General features: G+C 41.4%; 1 protein-coding gene and 2 pseudogenes across 1 annotated transcript; all 3 read left to right on the forward strand.

The window, feature by feature from the left end:
- The first annotated feature begins 557 nt into the window (after positions 1–557).
- Rtl8c (retrotransposon Gag like 8C) lies at positions 558–1,771 on the forward strand. The gene is made up of 2 exons (NM_028375.3): positions 558–1,060; positions 1,322–1,771. The coding sequence occupies exon 1, from the start codon at positions 682–684 to the stop codon at positions 1,018–1,020; it is 339 nt and encodes a 112-aa protein (NP_082651.1). The 5' UTR covers positions 558–681; the 3' UTR covers positions 1,021–1,060; positions 1,322–1,771.
- Positions 15,927–16,476, forward strand: Gm14592 (predicted gene 14592; annotated as a pseudogene).
- Gm14600 (predicted gene 14600) lies at positions 25,936–26,623 on the forward strand (annotated as a pseudogene).

Here is a 27,853-nt window from a genome sequence, read left to right on the forward strand (position 1 = left end):
TGACTACAAAAACAGCCTCTCAACATGAGAGCTAGTCCTTCTCACACAGACAGTGAGAGGCAGGCAACTGTGGCCACTGAGCAGCTAGCTCTCTAGGGTGTCCACATCCTAGGATCCGGGAAGGAAAAGAAAGCAGCTGGAGAGGGAGGGGGTTTGGATGGGCGAACTCCATAATCTCTCTCTTATTCTACAGTGACAGGGAATTGCACCAGCACCAAAAAAAAAAAAAAAAAAAAAAAACCCGCTAGGAGTCCAGCATCCTCCTAGACTCTCTGAGCCTTCCTCATGAGCGCATAGGTACAATCAGGACTCTTCCCTGTGCTTTGCATCCTGGCTGTGCTTATGTGAAAACAAAACAAAATAACAGCAACAACAACAATAACAACAAAAAACACCCCTGAAGCATTCTCTTCGGCCCAGAGCTATGCCTACACAAAGGCGACAACCAAGGTTTTTAGACCCTGTGGCATGGGCTCTGCAGACAAGCTTGGGTCCCACCCACAGGCACCCTAGCACAGGCCCCGCCTCCCCTCCTCTGCACTTTCAGCTAAGCCTAGGAAGTGACAAGCTGCGTGCTCAGCTGACGCAGCAAAGAGAAGCAGACCCTTAGAAGAGCGCCCCCCCGACCAGGCAGAGATCCAGTCCACTTATTGACAAGCCAAGCAAGGAGACCTCGCCGCCATGGACCGCCGGATTAAGTTGATTATGGCCCTCATGGCCTGGCCCGAGCTGCGTAAAGGCCGTTGGCAGAACCCCATCCCATTTCCTGAGCTGTTTGATGGCGAGATGGAGAAGCTCCCGGAGTTCATCGTGCAGACCCTGTCCTACATGTTAGTAGATGAGAAGACCTTCGACACCGACAAACGCAAGGTGATGTTCCTCATCACCCGCCTCAAGGGCCGGGCCCTGCAGTGGGCTATGCGCTATCTCCAGACAGACAGCCCCATGCTCAACAATTACTCCGGCTTCCTGAATGAGATGAAGGAGGAGTTCGGGTGGGAGGAGGATGAGGACTTCTAGGCCTCTGGCAAGCCTGGCCTGGGGCAGGGGCTACAAGAGGGTGAGCTGCTACCCCACCCCCCATCGCGATTTTTGTCCACTGCCCACCCCCTCCCCCCGCCTCTGCCATCCCACCCCACCCCCAGCTCCCCAATCAAGCATGAATGCCCCTGTCCCTTCCTGTGTCCTAGCCTTTGTTCCAGGAATAGCTCCCCAGTCTCCTGCTGCTGTCTCTGCTGGGCCTGGCTCTTGGAGCACAAGGCCTCCCAGAGCTGACAGCTCAGCCCATCCCAGTCACATTTGAACACTGTCTGGTTTCCAGCTACAAGATGAGCTCCTGTCGTTTAGTGGGCAGATCACTCGCCGCCAGAGCATTTCATTACCTCCTACCCAGTGGACAGTCTGCAAGCTTCTGCCCATAAGGCCTGCGCTGATGCTGCCATTTCAAGCCCCTGCACAACCCATATGTGGACTGGCTGCTGCCCTTAACTGACCCGGACTCACCTGGGAGGTACCTGGGCTGCCCACGGCCCATGGACATTGATTCACCTTCAGCGGGACCCTTCCCCTCCCTGCTCCCAGAAACCTGCTGTCTCCCATTTTGTCTTGTGGACTAGCTGGTTTTCCTGAGAAACCAGCTTGCAGCTCTTTCTCTGATGTGTATGCCTTTTCCAACACAGTAGCCCCTGTGCTCTTTCCTTCTTGTCTGCTCTACCTGTACAGAAGCCTTTTCCTCACGTTGAATAAACATCAGATGCTATTTAAAAGGAAATGGAGTCTTACTTAGTATAGCATCCTACCACCCCTCCCCACAACCTTACCCCTGCAGGTGTCTGCACATGGGATCGATGTCTAGATAAAGACATGTTCATGGCCTGATGTTCATTCTCACAGCATACTGCAGATATGAGATTCACCTGGTAGCCACACTGGTGGAAGCCTTACTACTAGGCAGTCACAGATGGTGGACCTTTATGCCCTTCAGGAGATGGACCTTCATCTAGTTTTCCCCATTGCAGGCTAAAAGTCATAAAGGTATCTCTGGGTTGAAATGGTTCCTTATAGGAACAATACTGAAGACACAGGAATAATAATAGCTAATTGGCAAACCAAGCACCACTGAATTTGTCACTAGTCTAAAAATGTATGTTATCCATCATTCACAGATCCACCTGAATTGAACTGGTGTGTTAGTAAAACCATGGACATACATGCTAACATGCTTCTATGGGGCATGAAAACTTGAATGCCAGACTGCTTATTCATTTAGATCCAGATCTGATTGATTACGCACAGTGTAATACAAGGCGTTTTATCCAGTGGGAAGGGGCAACTACTGTTCATATTTCCTTGCTAACTCTTGAAATCTATTATGTTGAAACAAATCTACTATCTCCTATATTACTAGAAAAAATTGGTATCCCAATACAACCAGATAATCCTTGAGTCACCTTTCAGCATCATATGTATTCTGCTTCTTTCTAATATACTTGGTGGTTCTCCTGAACCTGTATGATTGCGCAATACTGTAGTGTATCTCTTCCTGTTTATTCCTTTCCTTCCGTGGAACAGGGAAAGTTTGGCCATTCTCACATGCAGTGGTGTATATCTCCATCGACTCTATATTAGAATATGTCATATTTATCTCAGAAGTGCTACCACTGGCAAATTCGCCTCAAACGTACATAAAACATAGTATTATTCAAATTAAATGGAGAATTCAAAGTGTTTCATGAAATGGACCCTATGCTGTGCCAGATTCTTAAGATCTGGGTTTGGTTGGTTGTTTGCTGTTTGAAAAGCAGGCTTGTTAGAAATATCAGAGTGTGGAGCACTAGTATACATACTAGTATACAGCATCCTAAAACACTGAAACCTAAGTCAGGTCAAGGGCGAATAAATATGTGCCTGCATTCAACTTGTTGAAGAGTCATAAGGAGTGATTTTAATCATGCTTTTAATTTTAAATAGATACCCCTAGAGAATTTGGGAAATGTTTGGAAGCCTCTGTCGGAGTCTGGCTTATTCCCTGTGATCTACCAAGGGCTATGCTGTCTGGAGAGCTGAGTGGGGTGGCTCAGATCTACCCTTTGGGCAATCCTATCCTCTTCAGCAGCAATACAGCTGAAGCAACAGTTGTGCAGTGAGTGCCCTTCCTTAGGCCTGAATGACTGAGTCAGAGAATGTTCTAGTCTACACTGGCCCCTTCTTCCAAAACCTTCTCTCATTCTGAACATATCCTGCATTGAGTCACACTCCACACCAACCATTCAGGTGCAGGTGAGCACGATTCAATAAATAGGGAACAAACAAAGAATATCTTTAAAAAGCTTTATGTGTTTTGCTAACATGTGTCAATGCATCAGGTCTATGCAATACTCAATTTAGCCAGGAGAGGGCGAAAGAGACCTGGAAGTTGGGATTATAACCACTGTGAGCAACCAAATGTTTATTCAAAAGGAACCTGATTGGTATGGGAGAGCACTGGGTGCTCTTGCATGCCAAGGTGGGCCTCTAGCCCATACAAACTGTATTTTGAAGATGAAAAACGTTCTTACCCTTTGATTCAGTCTTCCCCTTACAATTTTTCTCATTTTATATGAGATTATATTCTTTTTGATTTTAAGTGAACAAGCAATTTTGCCTGCATGTCTGTCTTCAACACATTCCCCAGGTCCCTGGTGTCTGAAGAGAGCATTGAAGTTGAAGAGGGTTGACAGATACCACCCGGGTTCTGGGAATTAACCCTTTTCCTCCTGAAAAGCAGCAGTTGTCCTCAGAGGTTGCTTGTTCTTGAAGGACAAGCCACGATTCCAGTATCTACTGTACTTGTTACACTCAGTTTTCCTTGGCTTTTATGTTCTATAAGACACCCAAGCTTTAACCTGGATCCTTGCTTCACAAGCTTATGGAAACTTGAGACCTGGAAGGAGGATGATAGAGTAAGACAGAAACAAATTTAACATATTTTCTATTTGGGGGTTAAGGGAAGTAGTGACCTGGGGCCTATAATTGATGAAACTTTCAGGCAAGTTGTGTGATCCTCAAATCCTCAGAAGTTTAAAGAGTGGAGCAAAGCAGGCTCTGATGATGATTCAGTCTCTCTAGGTCCTGTTTTTCTTGGGAGACTCCTACAAAAACACTGTGGAAAGGCTTAACTCTGCCCTTAGTCCCAGTTGCCTGAAGTCAGCTCTTCCTGTAATGTCAGCCTCAGGGCTGGGATTGAGTAAGTCAGGGCATTCCTTTACAAGGACACCATCTGCTTGTGCCTAGGAGCCTGTAAGAAGGCAGACCAAGAGAGGCAGGCAGGGACAGAGCAGAAAAGAGCCAAAGCCAGACAGAGAAACTGAGTCAGAGAGGGAGACTGAGAAGGGGAGGGAGAAACAAACACAGAGAAAGAGAGAGAGGCAGAGAGACACAGACAGAGATTGCATACAAAGACCCTCCTCCCACACTCTCACTCACCCCCCCACACCCACCCCTGAGAGCACAGATCTCATGACCTCATGGTGCCTCTAGGGGTATTTGATTTACAGCTGTGTTTTCTAGTGTAGGAGACTTGGAGACCACCTACTGCAACAAAACATTCTAAGCTCCCCTGAGCTTAAAGTGAAAGGTAAGAGATGCAGGAACTGGAAGGACAAACATCAGCAGCACTCACACACACCCAGTGGTAGGAAATGAGTCAAATGGAAGCCTAGTGTGGTCCCAAAATACTTTACAGCTTGGGAAGTGGCCACGCCAAAGAGGGAAGGAAGAGTAGGAACAGGGGAAATAGTAAAATCATTGTGAGAACAATGGTGGCCCATAAACAGAGAGGCCAAGGCAAGTAATCAGGGCCCCTGCAAGTGCTTGGGTTTGGCTTTGGGGGAGGAGAGAAAAGCCTGACTTGTAGCAGACAGTGTGGTGGACAAGAGAATGGCTGCTGTGAGCACTGATCTCCTGGACTGTCACTAGAGTCCTGTCCTGCACACTTTGTTCCCAGCTGGTGACTGCATTCTCTCACTCTGTCTTCCTCTTGCTGTGCAAGCTCTTACTCCCTCTCAGGGTCAACAGACACAGGCTGCTCAACAGTCTCACTGCAAGGCCAGACCTCTGCTCAATGCCCAGGTGCCTTCCTCAGTCACAACCCCTGCCCTCTACAGCACAAGGCCCAAAGGAGCCTGGAGGCTCTTATGCTCAGCCTGCTGTCCTTGTTTCTCTGTCATTACAGCAGGTTTCCCCCTGATTAGAAGGAAGCCTGCCAGATTCTCACAAGCCTGTTGAATAAGCAGATGGTGAGTCTGTCAACTCGTGATTTGGGCTACAGACAACTGTGGATTTGCGGCTGCAGGCTTAGCAGAGGAACATATAATCCCAGCAGAAAGAAAGTAATACATCTTAGGGAAATACATGAGGCCTGCATGTAGATGAGAGTTGACTGAGGAACAAGAAGAAGGATGGGCAAGAGAAGCAGATGACCATAACAGATCACAGCCTGTCAGATGGCGCAGTGCACAAGGGCTCTTGCCACCAAGCCTGACACCCTGAGTTTGATCTGGGGAGGCCTTGTGATAGAGAGGAGAGAACGGACTCCTGAAATTTGTTCTCTGAAATCCGTGTGTGCTGTGGCATGTACACAACCCCAACACACACACACACACACACACGCACGCACACACACGCATACACACATGCATGAAGATAAATGAATAATTACAGGAATATAATAAATCAACAGTGTATGCAGACAACCTTACGTTATGTACTTCTGAGCATCAGTGGAATTATTCCTTTCTGCATTCATTTGTTCTTCTGTGGTTGAGTGTAGAGGACAAACTGCTTATGTGGAGATCAGAGGAGAGCTTGGGACAGTCGGTTCACTCCTTCCACCAGGTAAGCTCCAGGAATTGACAGCATGTCACCAGGCTTGGAGCCTGCCTTTATCTGAGCAGAGCCATCAAACCAGCCACAAAAGCACATTCTTAAGATATACTCCAGACACTATTGTCTAAAATACAGTACAGGGAAACATTTACCAGTTTGAACCTGTCAGTATCTCTGCTCAGGAAGACCATTTTCAAAATTGCTTTCTCATAAACAATAGGATGGCATACACACCCTTTGATGTGAATGTTCTGTTTTTAAATTATATGTGCTTACCCTGAAGGTTTTGCTTTTGTTTATCTTGGGGGGCTTTGTTGGTTTGTTTGTGTGATGTTTGTATATGCTTGGTCCAGGGAGTGGCACTATTAGGAGGTGTGGCCTTGTTGGAGTAGGATTGTCACTGTAGGCAGGGGCTTAAGACCCTCATGCTAGCTGCCTAGAGTCCATTCTTCCAGTAGCAGCCTTCAGATGAAGGTGTAGAACTCACAGCTTCTCCTGCACCATGCCTGCCTGGATGCTTCCCTGCTTCTACCTTGATGATACTGGACTGAACCTCTGAACCTGTATGGCAGCTCCAACGACATGTTGTTCTTTATGATAGTTGCCTTGGTCATGGTGTCTGTCCACAGCAGTAAAACCCTAACTGAGAGAGTTTGGGTTTTTTTGAGACATGGCCTTGGTCTGCAACCCTGACTGTTCTGATACCCATTATGAACTCCAGACTGCCTTCCAACTTCTGTGTTTTGAAGTCTCACAAGTCTTGGGAGTAAAAGTATACTGCACCACCATGGCTTTATGTCCAAAAAAGGTAAAATATTCCTAAGAAGTACATTTTTCAGGAATAGCATGACCTCTGGTTTGGGGCATAGTTTGAGGGTACCTCATTTCTCTCTCCAAACAGAAAAAGCTTTTAGGATTTTTAAATTATTTTTGTCTTCCTCCTTCTGCCATACCAAGTGTAATATATATGCACATATGTGCATATGTATGTGTGTATGTGTATATCTGTGTATATGTGTTTGTGCATATGTGTACATATGTGTATTATATGTGTATGTGTTCATACATGTGTACATGTATCTATGTATATTATGTATAATTGTACTTCTCACCCTCTGCAATCCCTGTGATCCCCCATATCACGGGTTTGGAGTAAATATGACAGTGACAGAGCATTTCAGCTCTTCTGTCACACCCCTGTAATCCCAGCACTCTGGACTGGAGCCTGAGGCAGGAGAATGTCGGCTTTGGGGCCAGTCTTGGGTGCACACTAAGGATGCCCTTTCCAGGAAAGCCAGCACAGGGCTGAGGAGATGACTTAGTGTGTAGAAGCACTTGCTGTGCAAGCATGGGGAACTGAGCTTCAGGACTCAGAACCAATGTCATAACCAGACACTTGGCATAAGTGCATGAATCCCAGCGTTCCTGGAAAAAATGAGAGCCAGAAACAGGAAAATCCCCTGAAGCTAACAAAAGAGTGAGCCTGGTGTCCAACCTGGAAAAACCCCAAAGAGAGCCCAACCTGTATCTTGTCACCCAAAGTTGCTCTGGCTTCCATGTAAATATTATTATACAGACAAGCTTCTATCCACACACGTGAATACACACACACACATACACACTCACATGCAAATGCACACACACATACACATGCACATACAGAGGGAAAGAGACAGAGACAGAGAGACAGAGACATAGACAGAGAGAGAGACACACACACATATAAAAGTACAGGCACACACAGAGAAAGACAGAGGTAGAAACAGAGGCAGAGAGACAGAGACAGGCAGAGACAGACAGAGAGAGACAGATAAACAAACACACACACAGAGGAGCCATAGAGGCTCAATGAGCATTCAGGAGAGGGAGTCAGTTGGATCAACAATTTAGTGGATAACTGCCTTTAATACTGTCACTCAATGAGGCAGAGGCCACATGATTTATTGGACCAAGTTCCAGGGTACTAGGGGTACATAGAGAAAAATCTGTCAATGGTGAGGTAGGGAGAAGTTCAAAGGACTCCAAGCCTTTATTCCCAGCACTTGAGAAGAAGACACAGGCAGATCTCTGTGTGTTTGAAGCCGGCCTGGTCTATGTAGGGAGTTTCCAGACAATCAGGGTTACATCCAGCGACCCTGTCTCAAAGAAACAAACACATAAAAAATGAGTGCAAGGTAACCTTGTTTACACAGCACACTTGAGGCTACCCTTGGCTACCAGGGACAGTGCCTAAAAAGACCAGGAGAGGGGCAAAGGCAACAGACTGAACCAAAGAGGGCTCTTTTGACAAGTGCTGTTTCCAAAGAAGGTGGGAAGGGGTCAGGGAGATGGTTCAGTAGGCAAAGGAAGCCTGTGGGAGCCTGGTTGCCTAAACATTGTTGGTGTAGCTGCAACAGGACAGCCCACCTTGGCCATTCTACCAAAGCTACAGTGTCTTCATTGGGGAACCATGGGGTTGGTTTTGTTCATTTTGCCTTGGCTTTAGATGCAATTTTGCTGTGTTGCCCAGGGTAGCTGAAGCTTGTGGGCTCCAGTGGGCTTCTTAGGTAGATGGGGGCTACAGATCTGCATCTTCACACTTGATACAACATGCCACTCTATAATTCATGAAAATGATGCAGCAAAGTATGGTGGTGAAGGCTGAAAATCTCAGATCTTAGTAAGTGGAAGCAGGATTGTATGTTCATGACAAGCCTTGGTTACATCGTAAGTGTTAGCTGAATCTTGGTGTGATGGCTAACCTTGGTTGTAAACTTGACCTCTTCTGTAATCAAAGAAGACCCAGGCTACTGGACCCACTTGTGGGGGATTATTCTTCACTGGATCATTGGGGGTGGGAAGACCCACCCTACATTTTGCACCTTCTGAGACTAGGTCCCGAATGTGGCCTTTCTTAAATTAGTTTGAGTGACACCTTCTGAGGGCTGCCTACCCAAAAGGACATGGCAAAGCAATGCCTTTGCTCTTTGCCTGCTTGCCCTGACTGTAGCTCGCAAATATGTTCCTTCACTGGTATTTGAACCTTCTTTTTCTGCATTTCAGGATACACTGGAGACCACTTGAGACAGCCAGTCTACTAGATAAACTATTGGATTCTTGAAGTTTCTTCATTTTGTTGTTGTTTGTTTGTTTGTTTCAAGACAAGGTCTCTCCGTGTAGACTTGCCTGTCCTGGAACTCTCTCTGTAGACCAGGCTGGACTTGAACTCATATCTATCCTTCTGCGTCTGCCACCAGAGTGCCGGTATTAAAGGCATGAGCCACCACCGCCTGGATGATACTTGTGATTTCTGTCAGGAGCTAGTCATTCTTGGATCAGCTAGAGAAGAACATGTAAGGTGTCATAATAATTCCCCTTCATACTTTGATAGACAGTTGAGAGACATTCATCTACATGGACAGCTGGTAGTTGTAGATGTATACATAGATGGTAGCTGTACAGATAAGTAGATAGATGATAGCTAGATAAAGGTAGTTTTGCTGTATCAACTGTGTCTCCAGGGAACTGTGACTGTTATACTTGGCTCCCTTGCAGACCCTTTCTCAACAACTAATAAAAAAATGACTTATTTTTTTTCCTGGAGAGACAGTTTCTTTATATATCCTAGGATGTGCTTAAACTCATGATATGACCTAGACTGGCCTTGAACTTGTGATCATTTTACTTGCCTCATCCTCCCAAGTGCCAGGCTTACAGACATGTGTTTCCATGCTCACTTTGTTAATACTGACATCATAATATGCAGAAAGGTATGTTAGCTGTGACTTACATACATGATTATCATCCTCAGATGACAATCATTTTTATGCCTATTCTTTCCTAGCAGAATGAATACACATTTCCAACAAGAGAATCTACCCCAGGTACCTGAAACATGTTCTTGTTAGTGCTGCTGATTGTTGTAAACAGGGCTAGAGGGGACAAGATCTAGTTATCACATTTTAAACCTGATGCGTACTCATGCAAGCGTAATCAGTATATAAAGACAGAATGTTTTTAGCCTCTCAGAACTCCTTACATTTTTAGTTTTTCTGAAATTGTTTTATAATTGCATCATTTTCATCCTTCCATTTTTTCTCCAACCCTTCCCTTCCCTCCATCCTTCATTTCGTTAAAAATCACGACCTCCATTCATCTTCTACAGATGCACACCCACACCCACATACCCCACACATACACACCATATACATAGATATAGATGATATAGATAAAGATACAGATATAGATACATAAATACAACCTGCTCAGTCTCTATAATGATAATTGTATGCATGTTATCTGGGCTAAGCATTGTGAGAAATAGTAACTTTGGTCACACAATACTCTGAAAGTATCTCTTACATTGTCAGAGGATGGAATTTTGCTGGACATGGCAACCGATATTACTAAGACACCTTGAAGTCACTAATGAGGTAAGACTGTTAGACTGTGTACTGAAACTGGTTCACCTGCCTTTAAGAGAACAGTGTAAAAACCAGCCTTACTTGCATTTGATTTAGCATGTGATCATCCTTACAACCCAAGCTGCCATCTTAAGTTATATACTCATGCATGCTCCTGTTGGTAAACACAGAATTTGAAAGAAGCATCTGGAAACCCATCATACAGGTTTAGAGCATCCATCCACTTATGGATTCTGGGTGTTGACAGATGTTTGTTTTTTTGGCTCATAGCCTTAATCCCGTGTAACGATTTCTGTAAAGTGTCTTCTTTCCTTCCTCATGTGATGTTTTTCCCTCAATACTATTCAGTAAAGACAGGGGGAAAAGTACATTCCTGTAATCCCAGCACTCAGGAGACAAAAGCAGGCAGGTCTGTGAGTTTTCAGGCCAGCCTGGTCTACATAGTGACTTCTGGGACAGCCAGGGCTCCATAGTGAGGCCCCATCTCAAAACAACAACAAATGAAGAAAAAAATCTACATAGCTAAACCCTTTTTAAGGTACAGACACATATGGCTCATACAAGAGACAGACACACACAGGGACAGACACACAGACTCAGGCACAGACAGAACCACAGGACAGTCTTTGGGCTGGCACACCTGAACTCATACAACAGAGGACAGATGACACGGAGAACATGAAGTAGAGAATTCTAGCATGAAGTCTATACTGGCTCCTAGCTAAATGGTTTCAGAAAGTAATTGCTTTTCTTTCTTTCCTTAAGGCAACAGCGATGTGCTGTTGGTACCTGGGACTTAATCATTAATGCCTATCATCCGTGCAGATAAGCAATTTGTGTGCTCTTCCCAAGAGAAGAGCTCCCGCTCCCAAAGTTCCTTTGTTCCCTCTAGTTCTCTGTCTAGCATTGTCGCCTCAGGTCCCCCCAAATCCCGCCTAGCATGCAGATTGGTGTCCTCCTAGGTATGTCCTGTTAAGGGAGCCATAGGGTGAAACTTAATGGGCGTGGCTTCTGACATTTCTAAGAGACACAACCTCACAGCAGACTTCTTGTTTGTGTGGCTCTTACAATCCTTCTGCTTCCTCTTCAGCAATGATCCCGAGCTTTAGGTGCAAATGTGAAGTTGTGGATGTAACAGCTGGGACTGTGCTCCACAACTCTGCATTTTAGTTGGTTGTGGAGTTTGTCATGATCTCTCTCTCTCTCTCTCTCTCTCTCTGTGTTACAAAATGAAGTCCCCCTGCTCTGTGGTGAGGACTACACTTCTTTGTGGGTATTAAAAAATAAATACTTAGAATGTTGTTAGGTAGGGATTTGGCCTGACTTCAATTCCAAGCACTCACATAGTAGTTCACAACCATTTGTCCTCTGAGATCCAAACCCCTCTTTTTACCTATTTAGGTACCAGGCATGCTTGTGATGCACAGAAGTACATGCAGGCCAAATACTCATAGACATAAAAATAAAAATAGCTTTTTAAACCCTGTTTTTTTGCTTATTTGTTTTTATGATTCAAGACAGAACATGGAAACAGAAACTAAACTGACACAGTGAAACTAACAGAAGTTATGAACCAATGGATCTAACAGATATCTATAGAGCATCTCATCCTTAAACAAAAGGATATACCTTCTTCTTAGCACCTCATGGTATCTTCTCCAAAATTGATCATATAATCCATCACAAAACAGGCCTCAACAGATACAAGAAGACTGAAATAATCCCATGCATCCTATCAGATCACCATAGACTGAGGCTGGTCTTTAGTAACAACAAAAACAACAGAAAGCCCACATACACACGGAAGCTGAACTACTACTCAATGATAATTTGATCAAGGAAGAAATAAAGATAGAAATTAAGGACTTGTTATTTGTTCCACTATGTTTGTAGCAATCATATTTATAATAGCCAGAAGCTGGAAACAACCCAGATGTTCCTCAACAGAGGAATGGATATGGAAATTTTGGTAATTTTACATAATGGAGTACTACTCAGCTATTAAAAACAATGACTTCATGAAATTAGCAGGCAAATCGATGGATCTAGAAAATATCATTCTGAGTGATGTAAGCCAGTCACAAAAGACCACACATGGTATGTATTCAATGATAAGTGGATATTAGACAAAGAGCATGAAATACCCACAATACAACTCATGGACCACATGATGCTCAAGAGGAAGGGAGACCAAAGAGAGGATGATTCAGTCCTACATAAAAGGGAGAACAATATAATCAAGGGAAGTAGACGTTAGGAGAGACATTGGAGGAAGAGAAAGGGGTACAAGGAAGAAGACGGGAAGATCAGGTATGGGAGGAGATGGAGGAGATGTACAGAGGGTCAGAAAATTAAACAGAGGTGTGTACCAATGGAGGATAGGGAAGTGGATGTAGCAATCAGAAAGTCCCAGATGCCAGGAAGGCAAGAGGCTACCAGGACCCCACAGGGATGACATTAGCTGAAATACCCCACAAAGGGGAGGGAGAACTTGTAGAGACCATATCAAGAGTTTAGGCATGTCCCCCCCAATTGAGGGATGGGGCCACCTACCCACCTCCAAAATTTTAACCCAGAATTTCTCCTGACTAAAGGAAATACAGGGACAAAGAGTGGAACAGATATTGAAGGAAAGGCCATCCAGCAACTGCTCTACCTGGGGAACCATCCCACATGCAGACACCAAACCCAGACACTATTGTGGATGCCAAGAAGTACATGCTGACAGGAGACTGATTCTGCTGTTTCCTGAGAGGCTCTGCCAGAGCCTGACAAATATAGATACAGATGCTCGCAGCCAACCATCTGACTGAGCACAGAGACCCCAGTGGAGAAGTTAGGGGAAGGACTGAAGGAGCTAAAGTGGCCTTATCTGGCATCAATGGGAGAGGAGGCCCTTGGTCCTGTGGAGGCTTGATGGCCCAGTGTAGAGGAATGCTAGAGTGGTGAGGCGGGAGTGGGTGGGTGGGTGAGCACCCTCATAGAAGGGGTGCGGATGTGGTAGAAGGGTTGCAGAAGGGAATCATGGAAGGAGATAAAATTTGAAATATAAACAAATAAAATATCCAATTTTTTAAAAAAAAGAAATCATATGAAGTATATTAAGAAGGGTTTGAGACCCTAGTGGGTGACATCAGCTATACAACACTATATAAATTTCAAACTTCCTAGTTCAAATATTTTCTTATATATAAAATGGCTAATGTCATATGTATATATTGAATTTGTCATGATTTGCATATGAAGTATCTGCAACTTCGAATGTGTTGAAGACTTGGTCTGCAAATGGATCCAGTCACAAAGATATTACTGGGTCATCAAATCTCTGACTAATTGATCTCTGATTAATCTGTGATCAATAGATTAATCTCTTAGTTGTTTCTTCCTTAGATAAGATTATTGGGAAATTATGGAAACTTTATCCATAGTGCCTTGTTGCAGAAAGTAGGTCATAGTGTTCAGGATGTCTTAAAATTCACTTTGTAGGTCAGTCTTACCTCAAACTAGTTTGTGGCCATCCTCCTGTCTCAGCCTCTGGAGGGGTTACAGGTATTTGCCAATTTTTCCAACTGAGAATGCATTATATCCCAGGCCTTTCTCTGCTTTCTAGCTGATACTAGATGCATAGCTTTGGGTACATGCTTCCAGTTTTTGACCTTTACCTGAAACCTCTCAATGTCAGAGTCAAAATAAATCTTTTCTTCTTTTAAACTATTTCTTTCAAACATTTATCATAGTGAGGAAATGTTAACTAGCATATGATTCTTATGGCAATTCCTTAACAATGCTAAAAATAGTTTTTTATATGTTATATATATGATACTGACCCAGGGCCTGTTTATACCACAATGGGAACATAGGAGAAAGAACATTTAAATCTACTATACATATATACATATGAACATATACACATGTGTACATATATATGCACATATACTCACATATGCATATGTATGCATATATGCATGTATACATATATGAATACATAACTGCATAATATATACATTCATACATATATAATATATACATATACTTATATATACATATCTGTAGAGATTATATCTTGTTATTATATGGATGCATCACCTGTTAATTAAAAAACCTATAGCCTATAGGAAAGGGTAAAATAGAAGGTGGGAATTCGGGAGGCAGAAAGAATTCTGGGATAGAAACATATGTGGGAGATTTGCCTGGGAAGATGTGTCAAGACGGATACATGGTACCTTAGCACAGGTAACTAGCCACATGGCAGAATGTAGATTAGAATAAATGGGTTAATTTAAGTTATGATTTAGTCAGAGATAAGCCTAACTATATGGCACAGGTATTTGTAAATATATTTTGAGTCTGAGTCTTATTTCTGGAAGCATAAGGCTGGGAGAAGAACCAGACTTAACTTCTCCAAATGGCAGCCAACTACAGCATAGAACCAAAATAAGCTGAAATTACTTTTTGGATAGAGGCACCATTCACCCTGAAAACAAAACAGCTTTAAAGCTCTCTCTCTCTCTCTCTCTCTCTCTCTCTCTCAAAGAAGAAGAAGAAGAAGAAAAAGAAGAAGAAGAAGAAGAAGAAGAAGAAGAAGAAGAAGAAGAAGAAGAAGAAGAAGAAGAAGAAGAAGAAGAAGAAGAAAAAGAAGAAGAAGAAAAATAAGTGGTGTTTTAAAACTTTTTTTAGAGAAGGCCCCTGCTCATTGGAAAGCTGTTGCTATACCTGTAAACACCAGGTTGCCAGAGGAACACAAACCAAACTGCTGTGGGTCAAAGCAAAGCTGTTCACAAGAGGCAAACAGATCACTGAGGCACTGCATACCTCTCTGAGAGGAGAGCATGCTACCAGGGAAGTTCCATGCAAAGCATTTGGAAGGACTGACTGTAAAGGCTCCAGCTCCATCCTGCAACTGGCCCACTATCATCATGGATTGAGAAGAGAATACAGGCTCCAGCCTGGCCAAGCACGGCAGGACACATGGGCTTGAGACTGTGGGCAGACAGGAGCCCCAAGAAAGCAGTCCAGGATTGTCTGAGCTAGAACAGCAGAATGGCCAAGGGGTTCCCACAAAACAAGTCAGGGAGAGATTCTCTGCTAATATAGCCCCTTACAAATGTCAGTCTAAAATACTAAGTGACATATTTTTTCCTTAAAGATACTATGTAGGGTTTTGCTTAATAATAAATAGGAATGTCCTTTGCAATTAAAAAAATAAACACCCATCTTAAAGTTATTTAAAGAGAAAGGGGAAATGTAGGTATATTTATCCACATAAGGCATGTTTAAAATTTCAACTTGAAAGATAATGCTTTTTCTGTTGCCCTAGGAAAGCTATATTCTGCTGGTCAATGTTCGCTTTTATCTTTTCAAGAGATGAAAGGCATCCAGCTAAGGAATCCAGAGACCATTAGGCAAGAGAAACATTTAAAAAATAATACTGTTAATCTTAATTAACTGTTAATTATCAGCTTGGCAATCCAGAATACAAATGCCTTTTATCAGAGGAGATAAATAAATCAAATAAACACACATATCATGCAGACAATGTGATATTGTTTTACAATATGCTTGAGGGTATACTTGAGCACGAAGAATTTAAATGAAGTTGAATACAGGAAGAAATGTTAAATTAGGAGAGGAAAAAAAAAGATAAATAAATCCACATAAAGTAAATCTCCAACTAAGAGAAACAAAGATATTGCTTTTCTGGAAGCCCGGATCTATGAATACATGGAGATTTTCAGGGAACAGCAATAGCTCACTCATGAAAATGTACACCGCAAGCAAGCCAGGACAGGTAAGGGTGAGGATGCGGAGGGGGAGTCAGAGAGAGAAAAAGTGAGGATGAAGAGAATGAGACCATTTACAACCAACAAAACCTGCCTCTGGGCTAGGATGGCAAGCCCATCCCCTACTGGCTGCATAAGCATCATGGCCTGGATATCAACTACAGTTGTGAGACTTGTGGAGATCATACCTACCAAGGGCCAAAGGCCTTCCAGAACTTTGCTGAATGGTGTCATGCTCATGGCATGAAGTGTTTGTCCACTTTGCAAATGTGACACAGACTGAAAATGCTGTCTCCTTGTAGGCCAAACTAAAACTGCAGAAGGCTTCAGAACTATGGCCATCTGACACTGAGGAAGAATATGAATACACCAGTGGAAATGTCATGAACAAGAAGATATACGAAGATCTGAAAAGACAAGAACTGCTCTGGTGGTCAGCCATGCCCAGGCTTCTCTGAGATCTGCATTTTCTATTTTTTCCCACCAAATGCTCTTAAAGACTTTTTGCTATGTAGTCCTCAGTCTAGCATGCACCTTGTAGAAACAAGACACGCTGGGAGATTGCAGAATTGAGATGTGTTTTATCTTTGTTTTATATTAAAAAGATCTATGGGAAAATGAAACAAGCCCTTGTTCTGGAAAAAAGTAAATCTCCAGAAAAAGGGAGAAAGAGATAAAATTGATATAAAATTTTAAGGGTACATAGATACTAAATAAATAAGCTCATAACTTTTATCCTGATACTTGGGAAACAAACACAGAGAAAGATAGGTTTCTTGTGAGTTAGAGGCCAACCTGATCGACAGAGCAAATCTAGAACAGCCCAAGCTACCCTGAGAAACCCCTTTCTGAATAAATGATAATAAATATAAATCATCGTAGAGGAGTATATTTGGACTCCATACAGTCTTGTTTTGATTTATCTGCACGACTATAGTTATTTGTTCAATGGTAATGGTGATATTGTACAGACCTGGCTAAAAAAGTAGCTGCTACATTGGATCAGTTTACACTTACGATGACTTCAATATGTTATTTGGGGAGAGAGGTTTTTCGTGTCAGCAGAAAAGAAGAAAAAGCCTTGGATTCTATCAAAAGTAATAAGAATCAGATTTGATAGAGGAGAACTCCCTGAAGATCTTGGCTACAGAAAAGGAGAAGATCAAAAGGACCAAAAAAACCAGGTGATGTATTCACTTACCCTTCCAGAGACGAGGACAGCTCTGAAAGCAACTGAGACATAAAAATGTCTCCATCCAAAACCTCAGCTATTCATTACAAATAAGTTTGTTGGCTATAGAATTCTGAGGACTTATCATTACATGCTATCCAGTCATATGACATGAATGGATACATGTTATGTTACAGTTTGGTTTATACAATACAAACTAACTCATAAAAAAAGAGACAGATGCCTTTCCTCTGCTCAAGCAAGGAGCAGAAAATTATCTTTAACTGATCTGTGCACATTCCATACATTATGTTCATACAGATAAAATTATCTCTCAAAGTTTTTTTTTGTTTGTTTTTGTTGGTTGGTTGGTTGGTTTTTGTTTTTGTTTTTGTTTTTGTTTTTGTTTTCGAGACAGGGTTTCTCTGTATAGCCCTGGCTGCTCTGAAAGTTTTATGTTCACAGGAAAAAAAAAAAACAAGCAAGAATACACCCCTGGCAAGATTCACCCTCTAGGATTCAGGGATGCTGGGATGCTGGGATGCTGGGATGCTGGGATGCTGGGATGCTGGGATGCTGGGATGCTGGGATGCTGGGATGCTGGGATGCTGAGGTTTACTGTTCTACCTTCCTGCCTGGTCATACCTCAGATATACCTGATCATACTACATCAATGTTGTTTCCTCTAAAGACTTGCTTCTGAAATAACTTCAAAACAGCTAGCTCACTTGGTGCAGCATCTAAGACTGTTCCAAACAGGGCTTTATTTAAGCCTGCACTTTCTCAGCATACAGAGACTAGACATTATATTCTACAGCTATCTTCTTGGGCCTGCAAAGATGAATTCTACATCCAAAATTATCATAAATCAATTATACAAGAACTAAGTCCCATTCCTTAGAGGTAGAGTGGTTGATTTTTGGTCTTTCACTTAATGTTGAATGTTTGTCTGGTTACAAATAGTTACAATCTTAGACAGGAAGGAAACAACATAGATAAATTAGATTCAGAGATTTCATTTTCTCATTCCTTTCCTTTTCCTTATTCTTCTTTCTTTATAGGTAAGGAGATTGAAAAGAAAAGGAGTGATATAGATATATTGTAAGAATAGTAGAGAAGCGCTGGAGAGAGGTTCAGTGGTTAAGAGCACTGACTGCTCTTCCAGAGGTCCTGAGTTCAATTCCCAGCAGTCACATGTTGGCTCACAACCATCTGTAATGGGATCCAATGCCCTCTTCTGGTGTGTCTGAAGAGAGCAATGGTCTACTCATATACATAAAGTAATTAAATAATAAAAAAGAATAGGAGACAAAAAGGGGTAGATTATTGAATCTACTCTTAAGCCAAAAACATTTTATAGCCACAATCTTACATTGGTTTATATGTTTGTATTTTAATCCAAAATTGAAGTTATATTTTGCTACATTGGTACAGAATTTTGTATATTGATTCAAAAGTTAAGTTATTTTTCATACATTGGCATAGGTTATTTTATATTGATATTAACTCAAGGTTAATTTTTGATACACATAATGTATATATATTTTCAGTGTTATGTGAAACTTATACCTATATAATTCTTAAATATACAATGTAAAGTTTTAGTTCTTTTAAAAACTGCTATGAATTCAGGGATAAATAAAAAAATACAAAATAATATCAGAGTTAAACTCATGTCATATTAGATACTAGTTTAGTTAATTATAATAAGATTATTTCAATATTATTAAGATATCAAATAGCTAAGAATAATTTTGACAATTCAGATACACTATAGAAAGATATTTGGTCTTCAAAAACCTCAGAAATCGGGCGGTGGTGGTCCATGCCTTTAATCCCAGCACTTGGGAGGCAGAGGCAGGCAGATTTCTGAGTTCGAGGCCAGCCTGGTCTACTGAGTGAGTTCCACGACAGCCAGGGCTATACAGAGAAACTCTGTCTCAAAAGACAAAAATACAAAACAAAACAAAACAAAACAAAACAAAACAAAACAAAACAAAACAACCTCAGAAATCCACAGAATATGGCATTTAAAATTGTTTCATTACTAAAATGACCATGAGACAGGCCTCCTCCTGACAGAACCCCATTCTGCTTCAAAGAAGATGATGAGCATTAATAACCTGCATATGGAGTTGGTTCAATTGTGGCAAGCTACCCACTGGGCAAAGAAAATACCCATGCTTTAACTCCAGACAAAATTCTACCCAGAAAGGAAACAGGAAAGTTGATTGCCAAGATCTGCCAAGATAGGCTAAGCAAGCCTTTCATAATTCCTGCTTCACAAAAGGTCTATCCGATATCTTGGGCCAGAGGCTGAAGGTAGATGCTTCAATATTATAGATAATTAATTCTGGGAAAGAGTTCAGCCAGCCACCAATGTCTGTCTTTTCTGTAATTTTGGGAGCTTCTTGTCTGCACTTCCTACTTACTTGGGAAATAATTATTCCTGCTTATCTGATGGGGTTGAGGATTAGATAGTTATAGTCTCAGAATTAAACTTGAATTGTTTAAGTTTTAAGAATATGCCTTAGGTCTAAAAGGATGTTTTAGGTTGGAAATGCAAATTAGGATAGAAATTGAGTTAAGTACAAAACTTTAGACATACCAAGATAGGATAGACAACAAAATATTTTTAAAGTTGCCAAATACTAATTGGACATTATGAATATAAATCTTACTTAATAGTTGTCATAATTGTTATTATTGCATTCAATTTATATTTGAAAGCTTTTTATTAGACTAAAAAGGGGAATTGTAGAGAGAATATCTTGTGTATTCTATGGATGCATCACCTGTCAATTAAAAAAAAAAAACTATAGCCTATAGGAAAGGGTAGAATAGAAGGTGGGAATCTGGGAGGCAGACAGAATTCTGGGATAGAGCCAGGTGCAGGAGATTCACCAGGGAAGATGTATCAAGACAGAGACATTAAACCTGAGCACAGGTAATTAGCCACATGGCAGAACATAGATTAGAATAAATGGGTTAATTTAAGTTATGATCTAGTCTGAGATGAGCCTAGCCAAGATATTTGTCAGTATGCTTTGAGTTTGATTCTTACTTCTGGGAGCATGTGACTGGGAGGAAGAACTTCTACACATATACCTATATACACATATACACTTATACACTTATACAGTACATATATACATGTATTTTTTAACATATGAAAGTGTCTGAATTGCCTCCTTTTTCACCACCCACATAAGGAAGAAGTTCCAGCTCTAGTTTTAAGTGAATAGCTAAGCACAAAGCTGACACTGAGCAGATGAGATAGGGCTCAGGACTGTCAACGGAGCAGCTGTTCTCAACTTAGCAGTTTACAAGGTCACCTAAGACCATCAGAAAACACAGATAATTACATTACTATTCATGACAGTAGCAAAATTGCAGTTATAAAGCTGCAACAAAAATGCTTTTGTGGTTGGGGGGGGGGTCACCACAACACAAGGAACTGTATTAAAGGGTCACCACATTAGGAAGGTTGAGCAGCACTGCAACAGAGAAGGAAGCAATTGAGTCATTTGGTTCCAACTGAAAACTGAATCTGAAGTTTAGCAGAATGAAAGCATGGTAGCATGCTCATCTAAGGAACATGGCATCAAAGTTGCAGTAGCACATGCAGAAAACTATATTGTGAAGGATCATGTATGTCATGCTTAGGCCTATATCAATTATGCTTTACTCAGTAGACAGCAATGAAAATGATTGAACAAGGGACTGACTGAATCGAACTTATGCTTTAATAATTACTTTAGGGCTGTAATAAAATTACACTGTAAAGAGGATAGAGCATGGATCAAACCCAGTAACGGTGATTTTTTTTTTCAGGTGATAGTTTTTGATGACTTGAAAAAAACCATGAAAAGACAAAAACAATATTTAGGTTCATTAGGATTTGTTGTTTTTCTAGCTTAGATAACTGGACAATTCACCGATTTGAAATGGGTTGAATTCTTTCTCACTGTTAGAATTCCTTGAACTATTTCATTTTTGTCTTTCCATAACTTACTCTGGTTAATTGTCAAATCTGTTTTAGAATTTCCTCTAGTAGATGTCACATAAGCCTTCAAATTTCCATACAGCATCTTACTGAAATAGGGATGGAAGTTATAGAGGTTATGATAATCTCATGTAAAACAATATTTCACTGATATGCATTCTCTCCCATGAGGATGCTTTGGAGTTTTGGATACAGACTCAACCTTCATTCAGAGTGAGGTCCTTTCTGCTGTTGCATATCAGAAGACAGCAATGTTGGAAGCTACAAAAGTTTCTTGAAAGCATTGGCTGCCAACTACCACTGACAGGCAGTGTTTTCTGCAGGAATAGCAACCCTGACTAAGACAATTGGTACCAGCATAGTGGTGTATTCCTGTGACAACCTGACTATGTTTTGGGAAGAACTGTAGAAGGACTTTGGAACTTTGGACTAGAAGAGCCACCGGGTGTTAAGAGCTCCGTGAGATGTTGTGCAGGAGCTTGGAAGATAATGTTGAGAACAGTACAGAAGATGGAGGCCTGGCTTGTGAAATTTCAGAGGGAAGATTAAAGACTTTTATCAGGGCCATTGCTTGTTTGATTGTGAAGATTCTGTGATTTTGGTTAGCTGGGGCGGAAGAATCAGCTGTGATTGACAAGATATCAGAACTACTAAATCGAAACCTTTGCATTAATGGGACTATTGATGCTGGTTAGCTGGAGCTAAGAAATTATCGGTGATTAAGAAGAGACCAGCATCATTGAGGTGAAATTTTCTGGGAAGTGTTTTCTGAGAGAACAAAGAGTCTATGTTCCAGAGATAGCTGAGGTTGTACCTCATGCTTCAGCAGGACTTGGCAATGTATAAGAGTCACCCAGGTGGTACTGGTTTTGAAGGCATAAAGGGGTCCTAGAGAGCAGCTGAGGCTTGGCACTGTGAGAGGCCATGGAAGGCCATTGTTGAAGGTGCAGCCTCAGTTGCAATTGATGGCTCAGGACTGAGGGGGTTATGCAAAGGAGTTGAGGCTTGGCACCATGAAGAGAGCCTATGAGAGGCTATTGGTGAAGCCTAATTGCAGTGTTTTGGAGATGCCAGTACCATGAAATGACCACCAAGAACAGCAGCAGCAGTGGAGTACAGGCATCTGGAGCCTAGAAGACAAGGTGTGTGCTACAAAGGGCATGGCTGGAGAAGTGACCCAAGCCCTTGGAGGAATCCAGAAGATCGTGAGTGGATCCCAGACATTGGATGGTTGGAGTTTGATTTTGATTTTGATTGTGACTGTGTCCTGATATTTTTCCCTCTTGAAGGAAGAAAGTATTTTAGTGGAGCCCACAGTTAAGAGACTTTGAAATGTAAAAGGGTTTTGAATTTCAAAATATATTGGCTATTTTAAAGTGATTGAAATTTTACTATGTAAGAATTTGTAAAGACTGTGGGACTTTTAAAGTTATTTAGATTTTGGGGATGAATAAGAAAGTAAGGGTTTAGGCTTAATAGTGATGTGTTTGTGTGTCAAGTTGACAAGAGGTCAGCTGTATTGGCTGGTTTTGTGTGTCAACTTGACACAGGCTGGAGTTAACACAGTGAAAGGAGCCTCCTTTGAGGAAATGCCTCCATGAGATCCAGCTGTGGGGCATTTTCTCGATTAGTGATCAAGTTGGGAGGACCCATGGTGGGTTGTGCCATCCCTGGCCTGGTAGTCTTGGGTTCTATAAGAGAGCAAGCTGAGCAAGCCAGGGGAAGCAAGCCAGTAAGAAACATCTCTCCGTGGCTTTGCATCAGCTCCTGCTTCCTGACCTGCTTGAGTTCGTCATGACTGCCTTTGGTGATGAACACAATGTGGAAAGTATAAACTGAATAAACCCTTTTCTCTCCAACTTGCCTCTTGGTCATGATGTTTTGTGCAGGAATAGAAACCCTGACTAAGATAGGCAGGCATGGGCAAACTTACAATGTCCCAAGAAACTCAATGATCATGGCAGCTAGAGTCACATGTTGGTAAGTTTGCAAGTCCCTTTGTTGATGAGAATCAGTGCCCTATCTTGGAGCTTGGTGGTTTGACCAAACTTTGGGGCCACCACCCAAGTTCAAGTTTTTTGTATTGGTCCATTGGGTGTTAGCTTTATACTATCAGGGCTCACAGCTTAGGGTTAATTCATTAGCTAGCCTATTGGAGCCATCTTGGGGTTGGTTCTTTAACACATATCAGAGCCTGTCTTAGGCTTCTGTCATATCAGAGCTACCTTGTGGCTCATTATCACATCTTGCAAACATTATATTATTCCAAGTCACATAAAATGGTTTTCAAGAAACCTAAAGTGGGTTTGCTTATGTTCCTAAAAATTATAGATTATTTTATTTTTAAAATTATATTTATTTATTTATTTATATATTTATTTAGCAGGGGAGGGCAAGGCAGTATATAGAGGTCAAAAGACAACTTTTTAATTCTGTCCTTCCACCATGTGGATCCCAGGGTTTGAACTCATATTATCAAACTTGGAGGCAGGTGCCTCTCCCCATTGAGCCACCCACTGGCCCCAGAATGGATACATGTGCATATATGATGTGCCATCATAATTGTTTGTTTTAAGATCTAAATGAACTATTTTTTTTCAGAACTGAGGACCAAACCTGAACTATGTGCATATTTTAGACAATGCTTTACTGCCACTGACTGGCTTTGGCATCCATGTGGTGGGTAAACTGAGGCAGACAGGTAGGGGGGGTCACTACTTAGAGCTACTGAGAGGGGTGGATCCAGATATCTACAGGGGCTGCTGCCAAAGGCAGCCAGTGACTAGAGAAGTTACTCAGCAGACTTTTCTCTGAAGGAACAAAGCTTAATTTACTGGGTGTCTTAGGATTTTACTGCTGTGAACAGACACCATGACCGAGGTAACTCTTATAAGGACAACATTTAATTGGGGCTGGCTTACAGGTTCAGAGGTTCAGTCCATTATCATCAAGGCAGGAGGATGGCAGCACCTTAGGCAGACACAGTGCAGGAGAAGCTGAGAGTTCTACATTTTCACCTGAGGGCTGCTAGCAGAATACTGGCTACCAGGTAGCTAGGATTAGGGTATTAAAGCCTGAATGAGGTAACCCAATCACAATAGAACTCACATGATATGTAATCACTGATAAGTGTATATTAGCCCAGAAGCTTAGAATACCGAAGATACAAGATACAATTTGCAAAACACATGAAACTCAAGAAGAACGAAGACCAAAGTGTGGACACTTTGCCCCTTCTTAGAATTGGGAACAAAACATCCATGGAAGGAGTTACAGAGACAAATTTTGGAGCTGAGACGAAAGGATGGGCCATCTAGAGACTGCCATACCCAGAGATCCATCCCATAATCAGCCTCCAAACGCTGACACCATTGCATACACTAGCAAGATTTTGCTGAAAGGACCCAGATATAGCTGTCTCTTGTGAGGCTATGCCGGGGCCTAGCAAACACAGAAGAGGATGCTCACAGTCAGCTATTGGATGGATCTCAGGTCCCCCAATGGAGGAGCTAGAGAAAGTACCCAAGGAGCTAAAGGGGTCTGCAACCCTATAGGTGGAACAACAATATGAACTAACCAGTACCCCCCCTATTGGGCCATCATTGGAAAGAGAGGCCCATTGGTCTTGCAAACTTTATATGCCTCAGTACAGGGGAACGCCAGGGCCAAGAAGTGGGAATGGGTGGGTAGGGGAGTGGGGGTAAGCGTATGGGGGACTTTTGGGATAGTATTGGAAATGTAAATGAAGAAAATACCTAATGAAAAAATTAAAAAAAAAGCCCATGCCCACAATGACACACCTCCTCCAACAAGGCCACACCTCCAAATAGTGCCACTCCCTGGGCCAGGCATATTCAGCCCATGACACTGGGGATGGACAGTACACACACACGCACAGACACACACACACACACTGAGTGTATGAAACAAAAGGCAGAGTCCAATAACTTCATACACACAAACATATACATATATCCATACATACACACATACATACAGAACTATAGACAGACATATAGACATTCAGAGATAGAATGTTTAGAGCAAAGCTTCAGCAAGTAGGTTCCAAGCATTTTACACATACATACATAAATACATAGCAAGCTCCAACACACACTGAGACAAGCTTTATGTATACACATATATCCATACACATAGTTGATGGAGGAAGGAACAATATTCTAGCCCACATCCTTTATCTTTTCTTCCATAGCATATGTATATCCCAGCAAAATCTTTCAAGCAGTATGCAATTATAACGGGATTACATTTTAGTTTTCTTCTAGTGAATGACTATGAAAAATCAATGTGTTCTCCAATGCCTTTACAAGAAATAACATTATGTAATACCGACAAAGAAAACAAATTATTCCCAAAATCCCACATGCATTTGTACCTAAGCAACTTGTTATAGATTAACAAAGTGTAAGCAAGCGAGGGAGTTTTCTCAGCCAGTTTCTCTTACTGGTAGGCAGCAATTTGTGGTTACAAAGAAAGGAATAATTATTTTACTATTTATCTTCAAAGGTAATCTTACAAGAATCTTATAAGAGTCACAAATCTAAACTTTTATATAAAAATCAGTCATATCTACCTTATATCCTTAAAATGCATAACTACTCATCAGCAGTTCTTAATAAATCATATCATGAAGTTGAGGGCAAAAAAAAAAAATGGGTATAAGAAAACAATCATCGGACCGGAGGACTGAGTTGTTGCAGTAAGGTGAAGAAAACTATAAAGGATATGTCAGAGAATCAACAAGAAGTAGATCCAGACACTATTACAGATGTGGAAGCTGTTATAGATACAGAGGAAGAACTTATTAAACAATGTGAAGAAATGTGGAAAGATATAGAAGACTGTTAGAATAAACTATCGGTTATTGGAACGGAGACATTCACTAACTCAAATGCTCAGCTCTCGGGCAAAATGTTTGACTGCTGCTCTTGGTCAATGGAACAGAAGAAAACCAGAAATTATTTCTCTAATTGAAGATGGTTTGTTAGTATTAGGAAAAGAAGAGTTCAAAAAAATTGAGATGTGATCTTGAAATGGTACTATCTACCATTCAATCAAAGAATGAAAAGTTAAAAGAAGACTTAGAAAGGGAGCAGCAAATGCTGGATGGAAACTCTTAATATCTTACACAGTGATTGAAAAGTCAGGTTGTAACACTTACTGAATCGAGGGTCTTTAATAGACTGAAAGCTGAGATCTGTAGTATAAAGGAATTTAAGGAGAAGCTCTTGCTTACTGTGGGTGATTTTTTTAGAAGATCTTTTTCCTCTGCCTGATGGAAGTACTCAGAAGAAAAGGAAAAACATTCAAGACTTGAAAGCACAGCTGATAACACTGAATGAAATGTTAGAAGTAAGTGTAATGTTGTTTTGTTGTTGTTGTTGTTGGGTTTTTTTTTTTTTGTTGTTGTTGTTTTTTTTTTTTTGCTATCTCTTTAGTCACAATTAGTGTTAAAGACCAAAGGCGGGGGTGGGGGGTGGGGGGAGAAACCTTTTATTCTCTATTAAGAATACTTGACCTGAGCCGGGTGTGGTGGTGCACACCTTTAATCCCAGCACTTGGGAGGCAGAGGCAGGCGGATTTCTGAGTTCGAGGCCAGCCTGGTCTACAGTGAGACTTCCAGGACAGTCAGGGCTACACAGAGAAACCTTGTCAAAGAAACCCCCCCCCACCCCCCAAAAAAGAATACTGGACCTGGATATGGTAACACTTACCTTTGATCCTAGCACTCTGGATGCAGAGGCAGACAAATCTCTTGACTTTGAAGCCAACCAGGTCTACAGAGTGGGTTCCAGAACAGCCAGGGTTTTAGCCTGTTTCGAAAAACAAAAATTTTTAAAGTTTTTTTATTTTATTATTTTTAAGAGAGTCGCTTAGTCATTTACTATTTGCACCCTGAAATCTTGTGCTGTTATTCTGAAAGAATTCTAGCTTACAACTCAGTCGTGCACCTAAAACATATAAATAAATATATAATTTTTCATTAAACAAAATGTTTCTTTTATTATAATAGAAAGACTACTTCTAACATTTTTAGTTTGACATTTATTTTGTTTCATAAATAGATACCTTTGGCATTGTAAAAATGTACTCGAACTCCAGCCAGGTTATTAACTATATGAATTACTTCAGAAAACATTAGACAGAAAAGTCTATGAAAAGCAATTTGCTTTTTTTTCTTTTGTTGAAATCAATTTTTTCATACAGTATATTCTGATTATGATTTCCCTTCCCCCAATTCCTCTCAATTCCTTCAAACTCCCCTTCTGTCTGGATTGAGATCTTTCCTGTCACTGGTTAGAAAACAAAAGGCATCTAAGGAATAATAATAAAAGAAAACAAAATAAACAAATTGGAATAGGACAAAAAAGAAGAAAAAGAGCCAAAGAAAAAGCATGAGACACACATATGGGTGCAGAGACACATTCACACAATCAGAAATCCCATGAAAACACAAAACCAGAAACCAGTGTGTATATATATATGTACAAGAGATCTATATGGGTTTTAAAGAATGCTTTCTCATGACACCATGAGACAAAGAACCTGTAAAGAGGCCACTGAGCATATTTTTCCCTCAGTCCCACTCTGGGATATGGGCTCTACC

This window comes from Mus musculus, chromosome X (assembly GCF_000001635.26).
Source record: "Mus musculus strain C57BL/6J chromosome X, GRCm38.p6 C57BL/6J".
NCBI lineage: Eukaryota > Metazoa > Chordata > Mammalia > Rodentia > Muridae > Mus > Mus musculus.

Coding starts and splice junctions, on each gene's coding strand:
- Rtl8c (NM_028375.3), top strand. CDS start 682: ATGGACCGCCGGATTAAGTTGATTATGGCCCTCATGGCCTGGCCCGAG.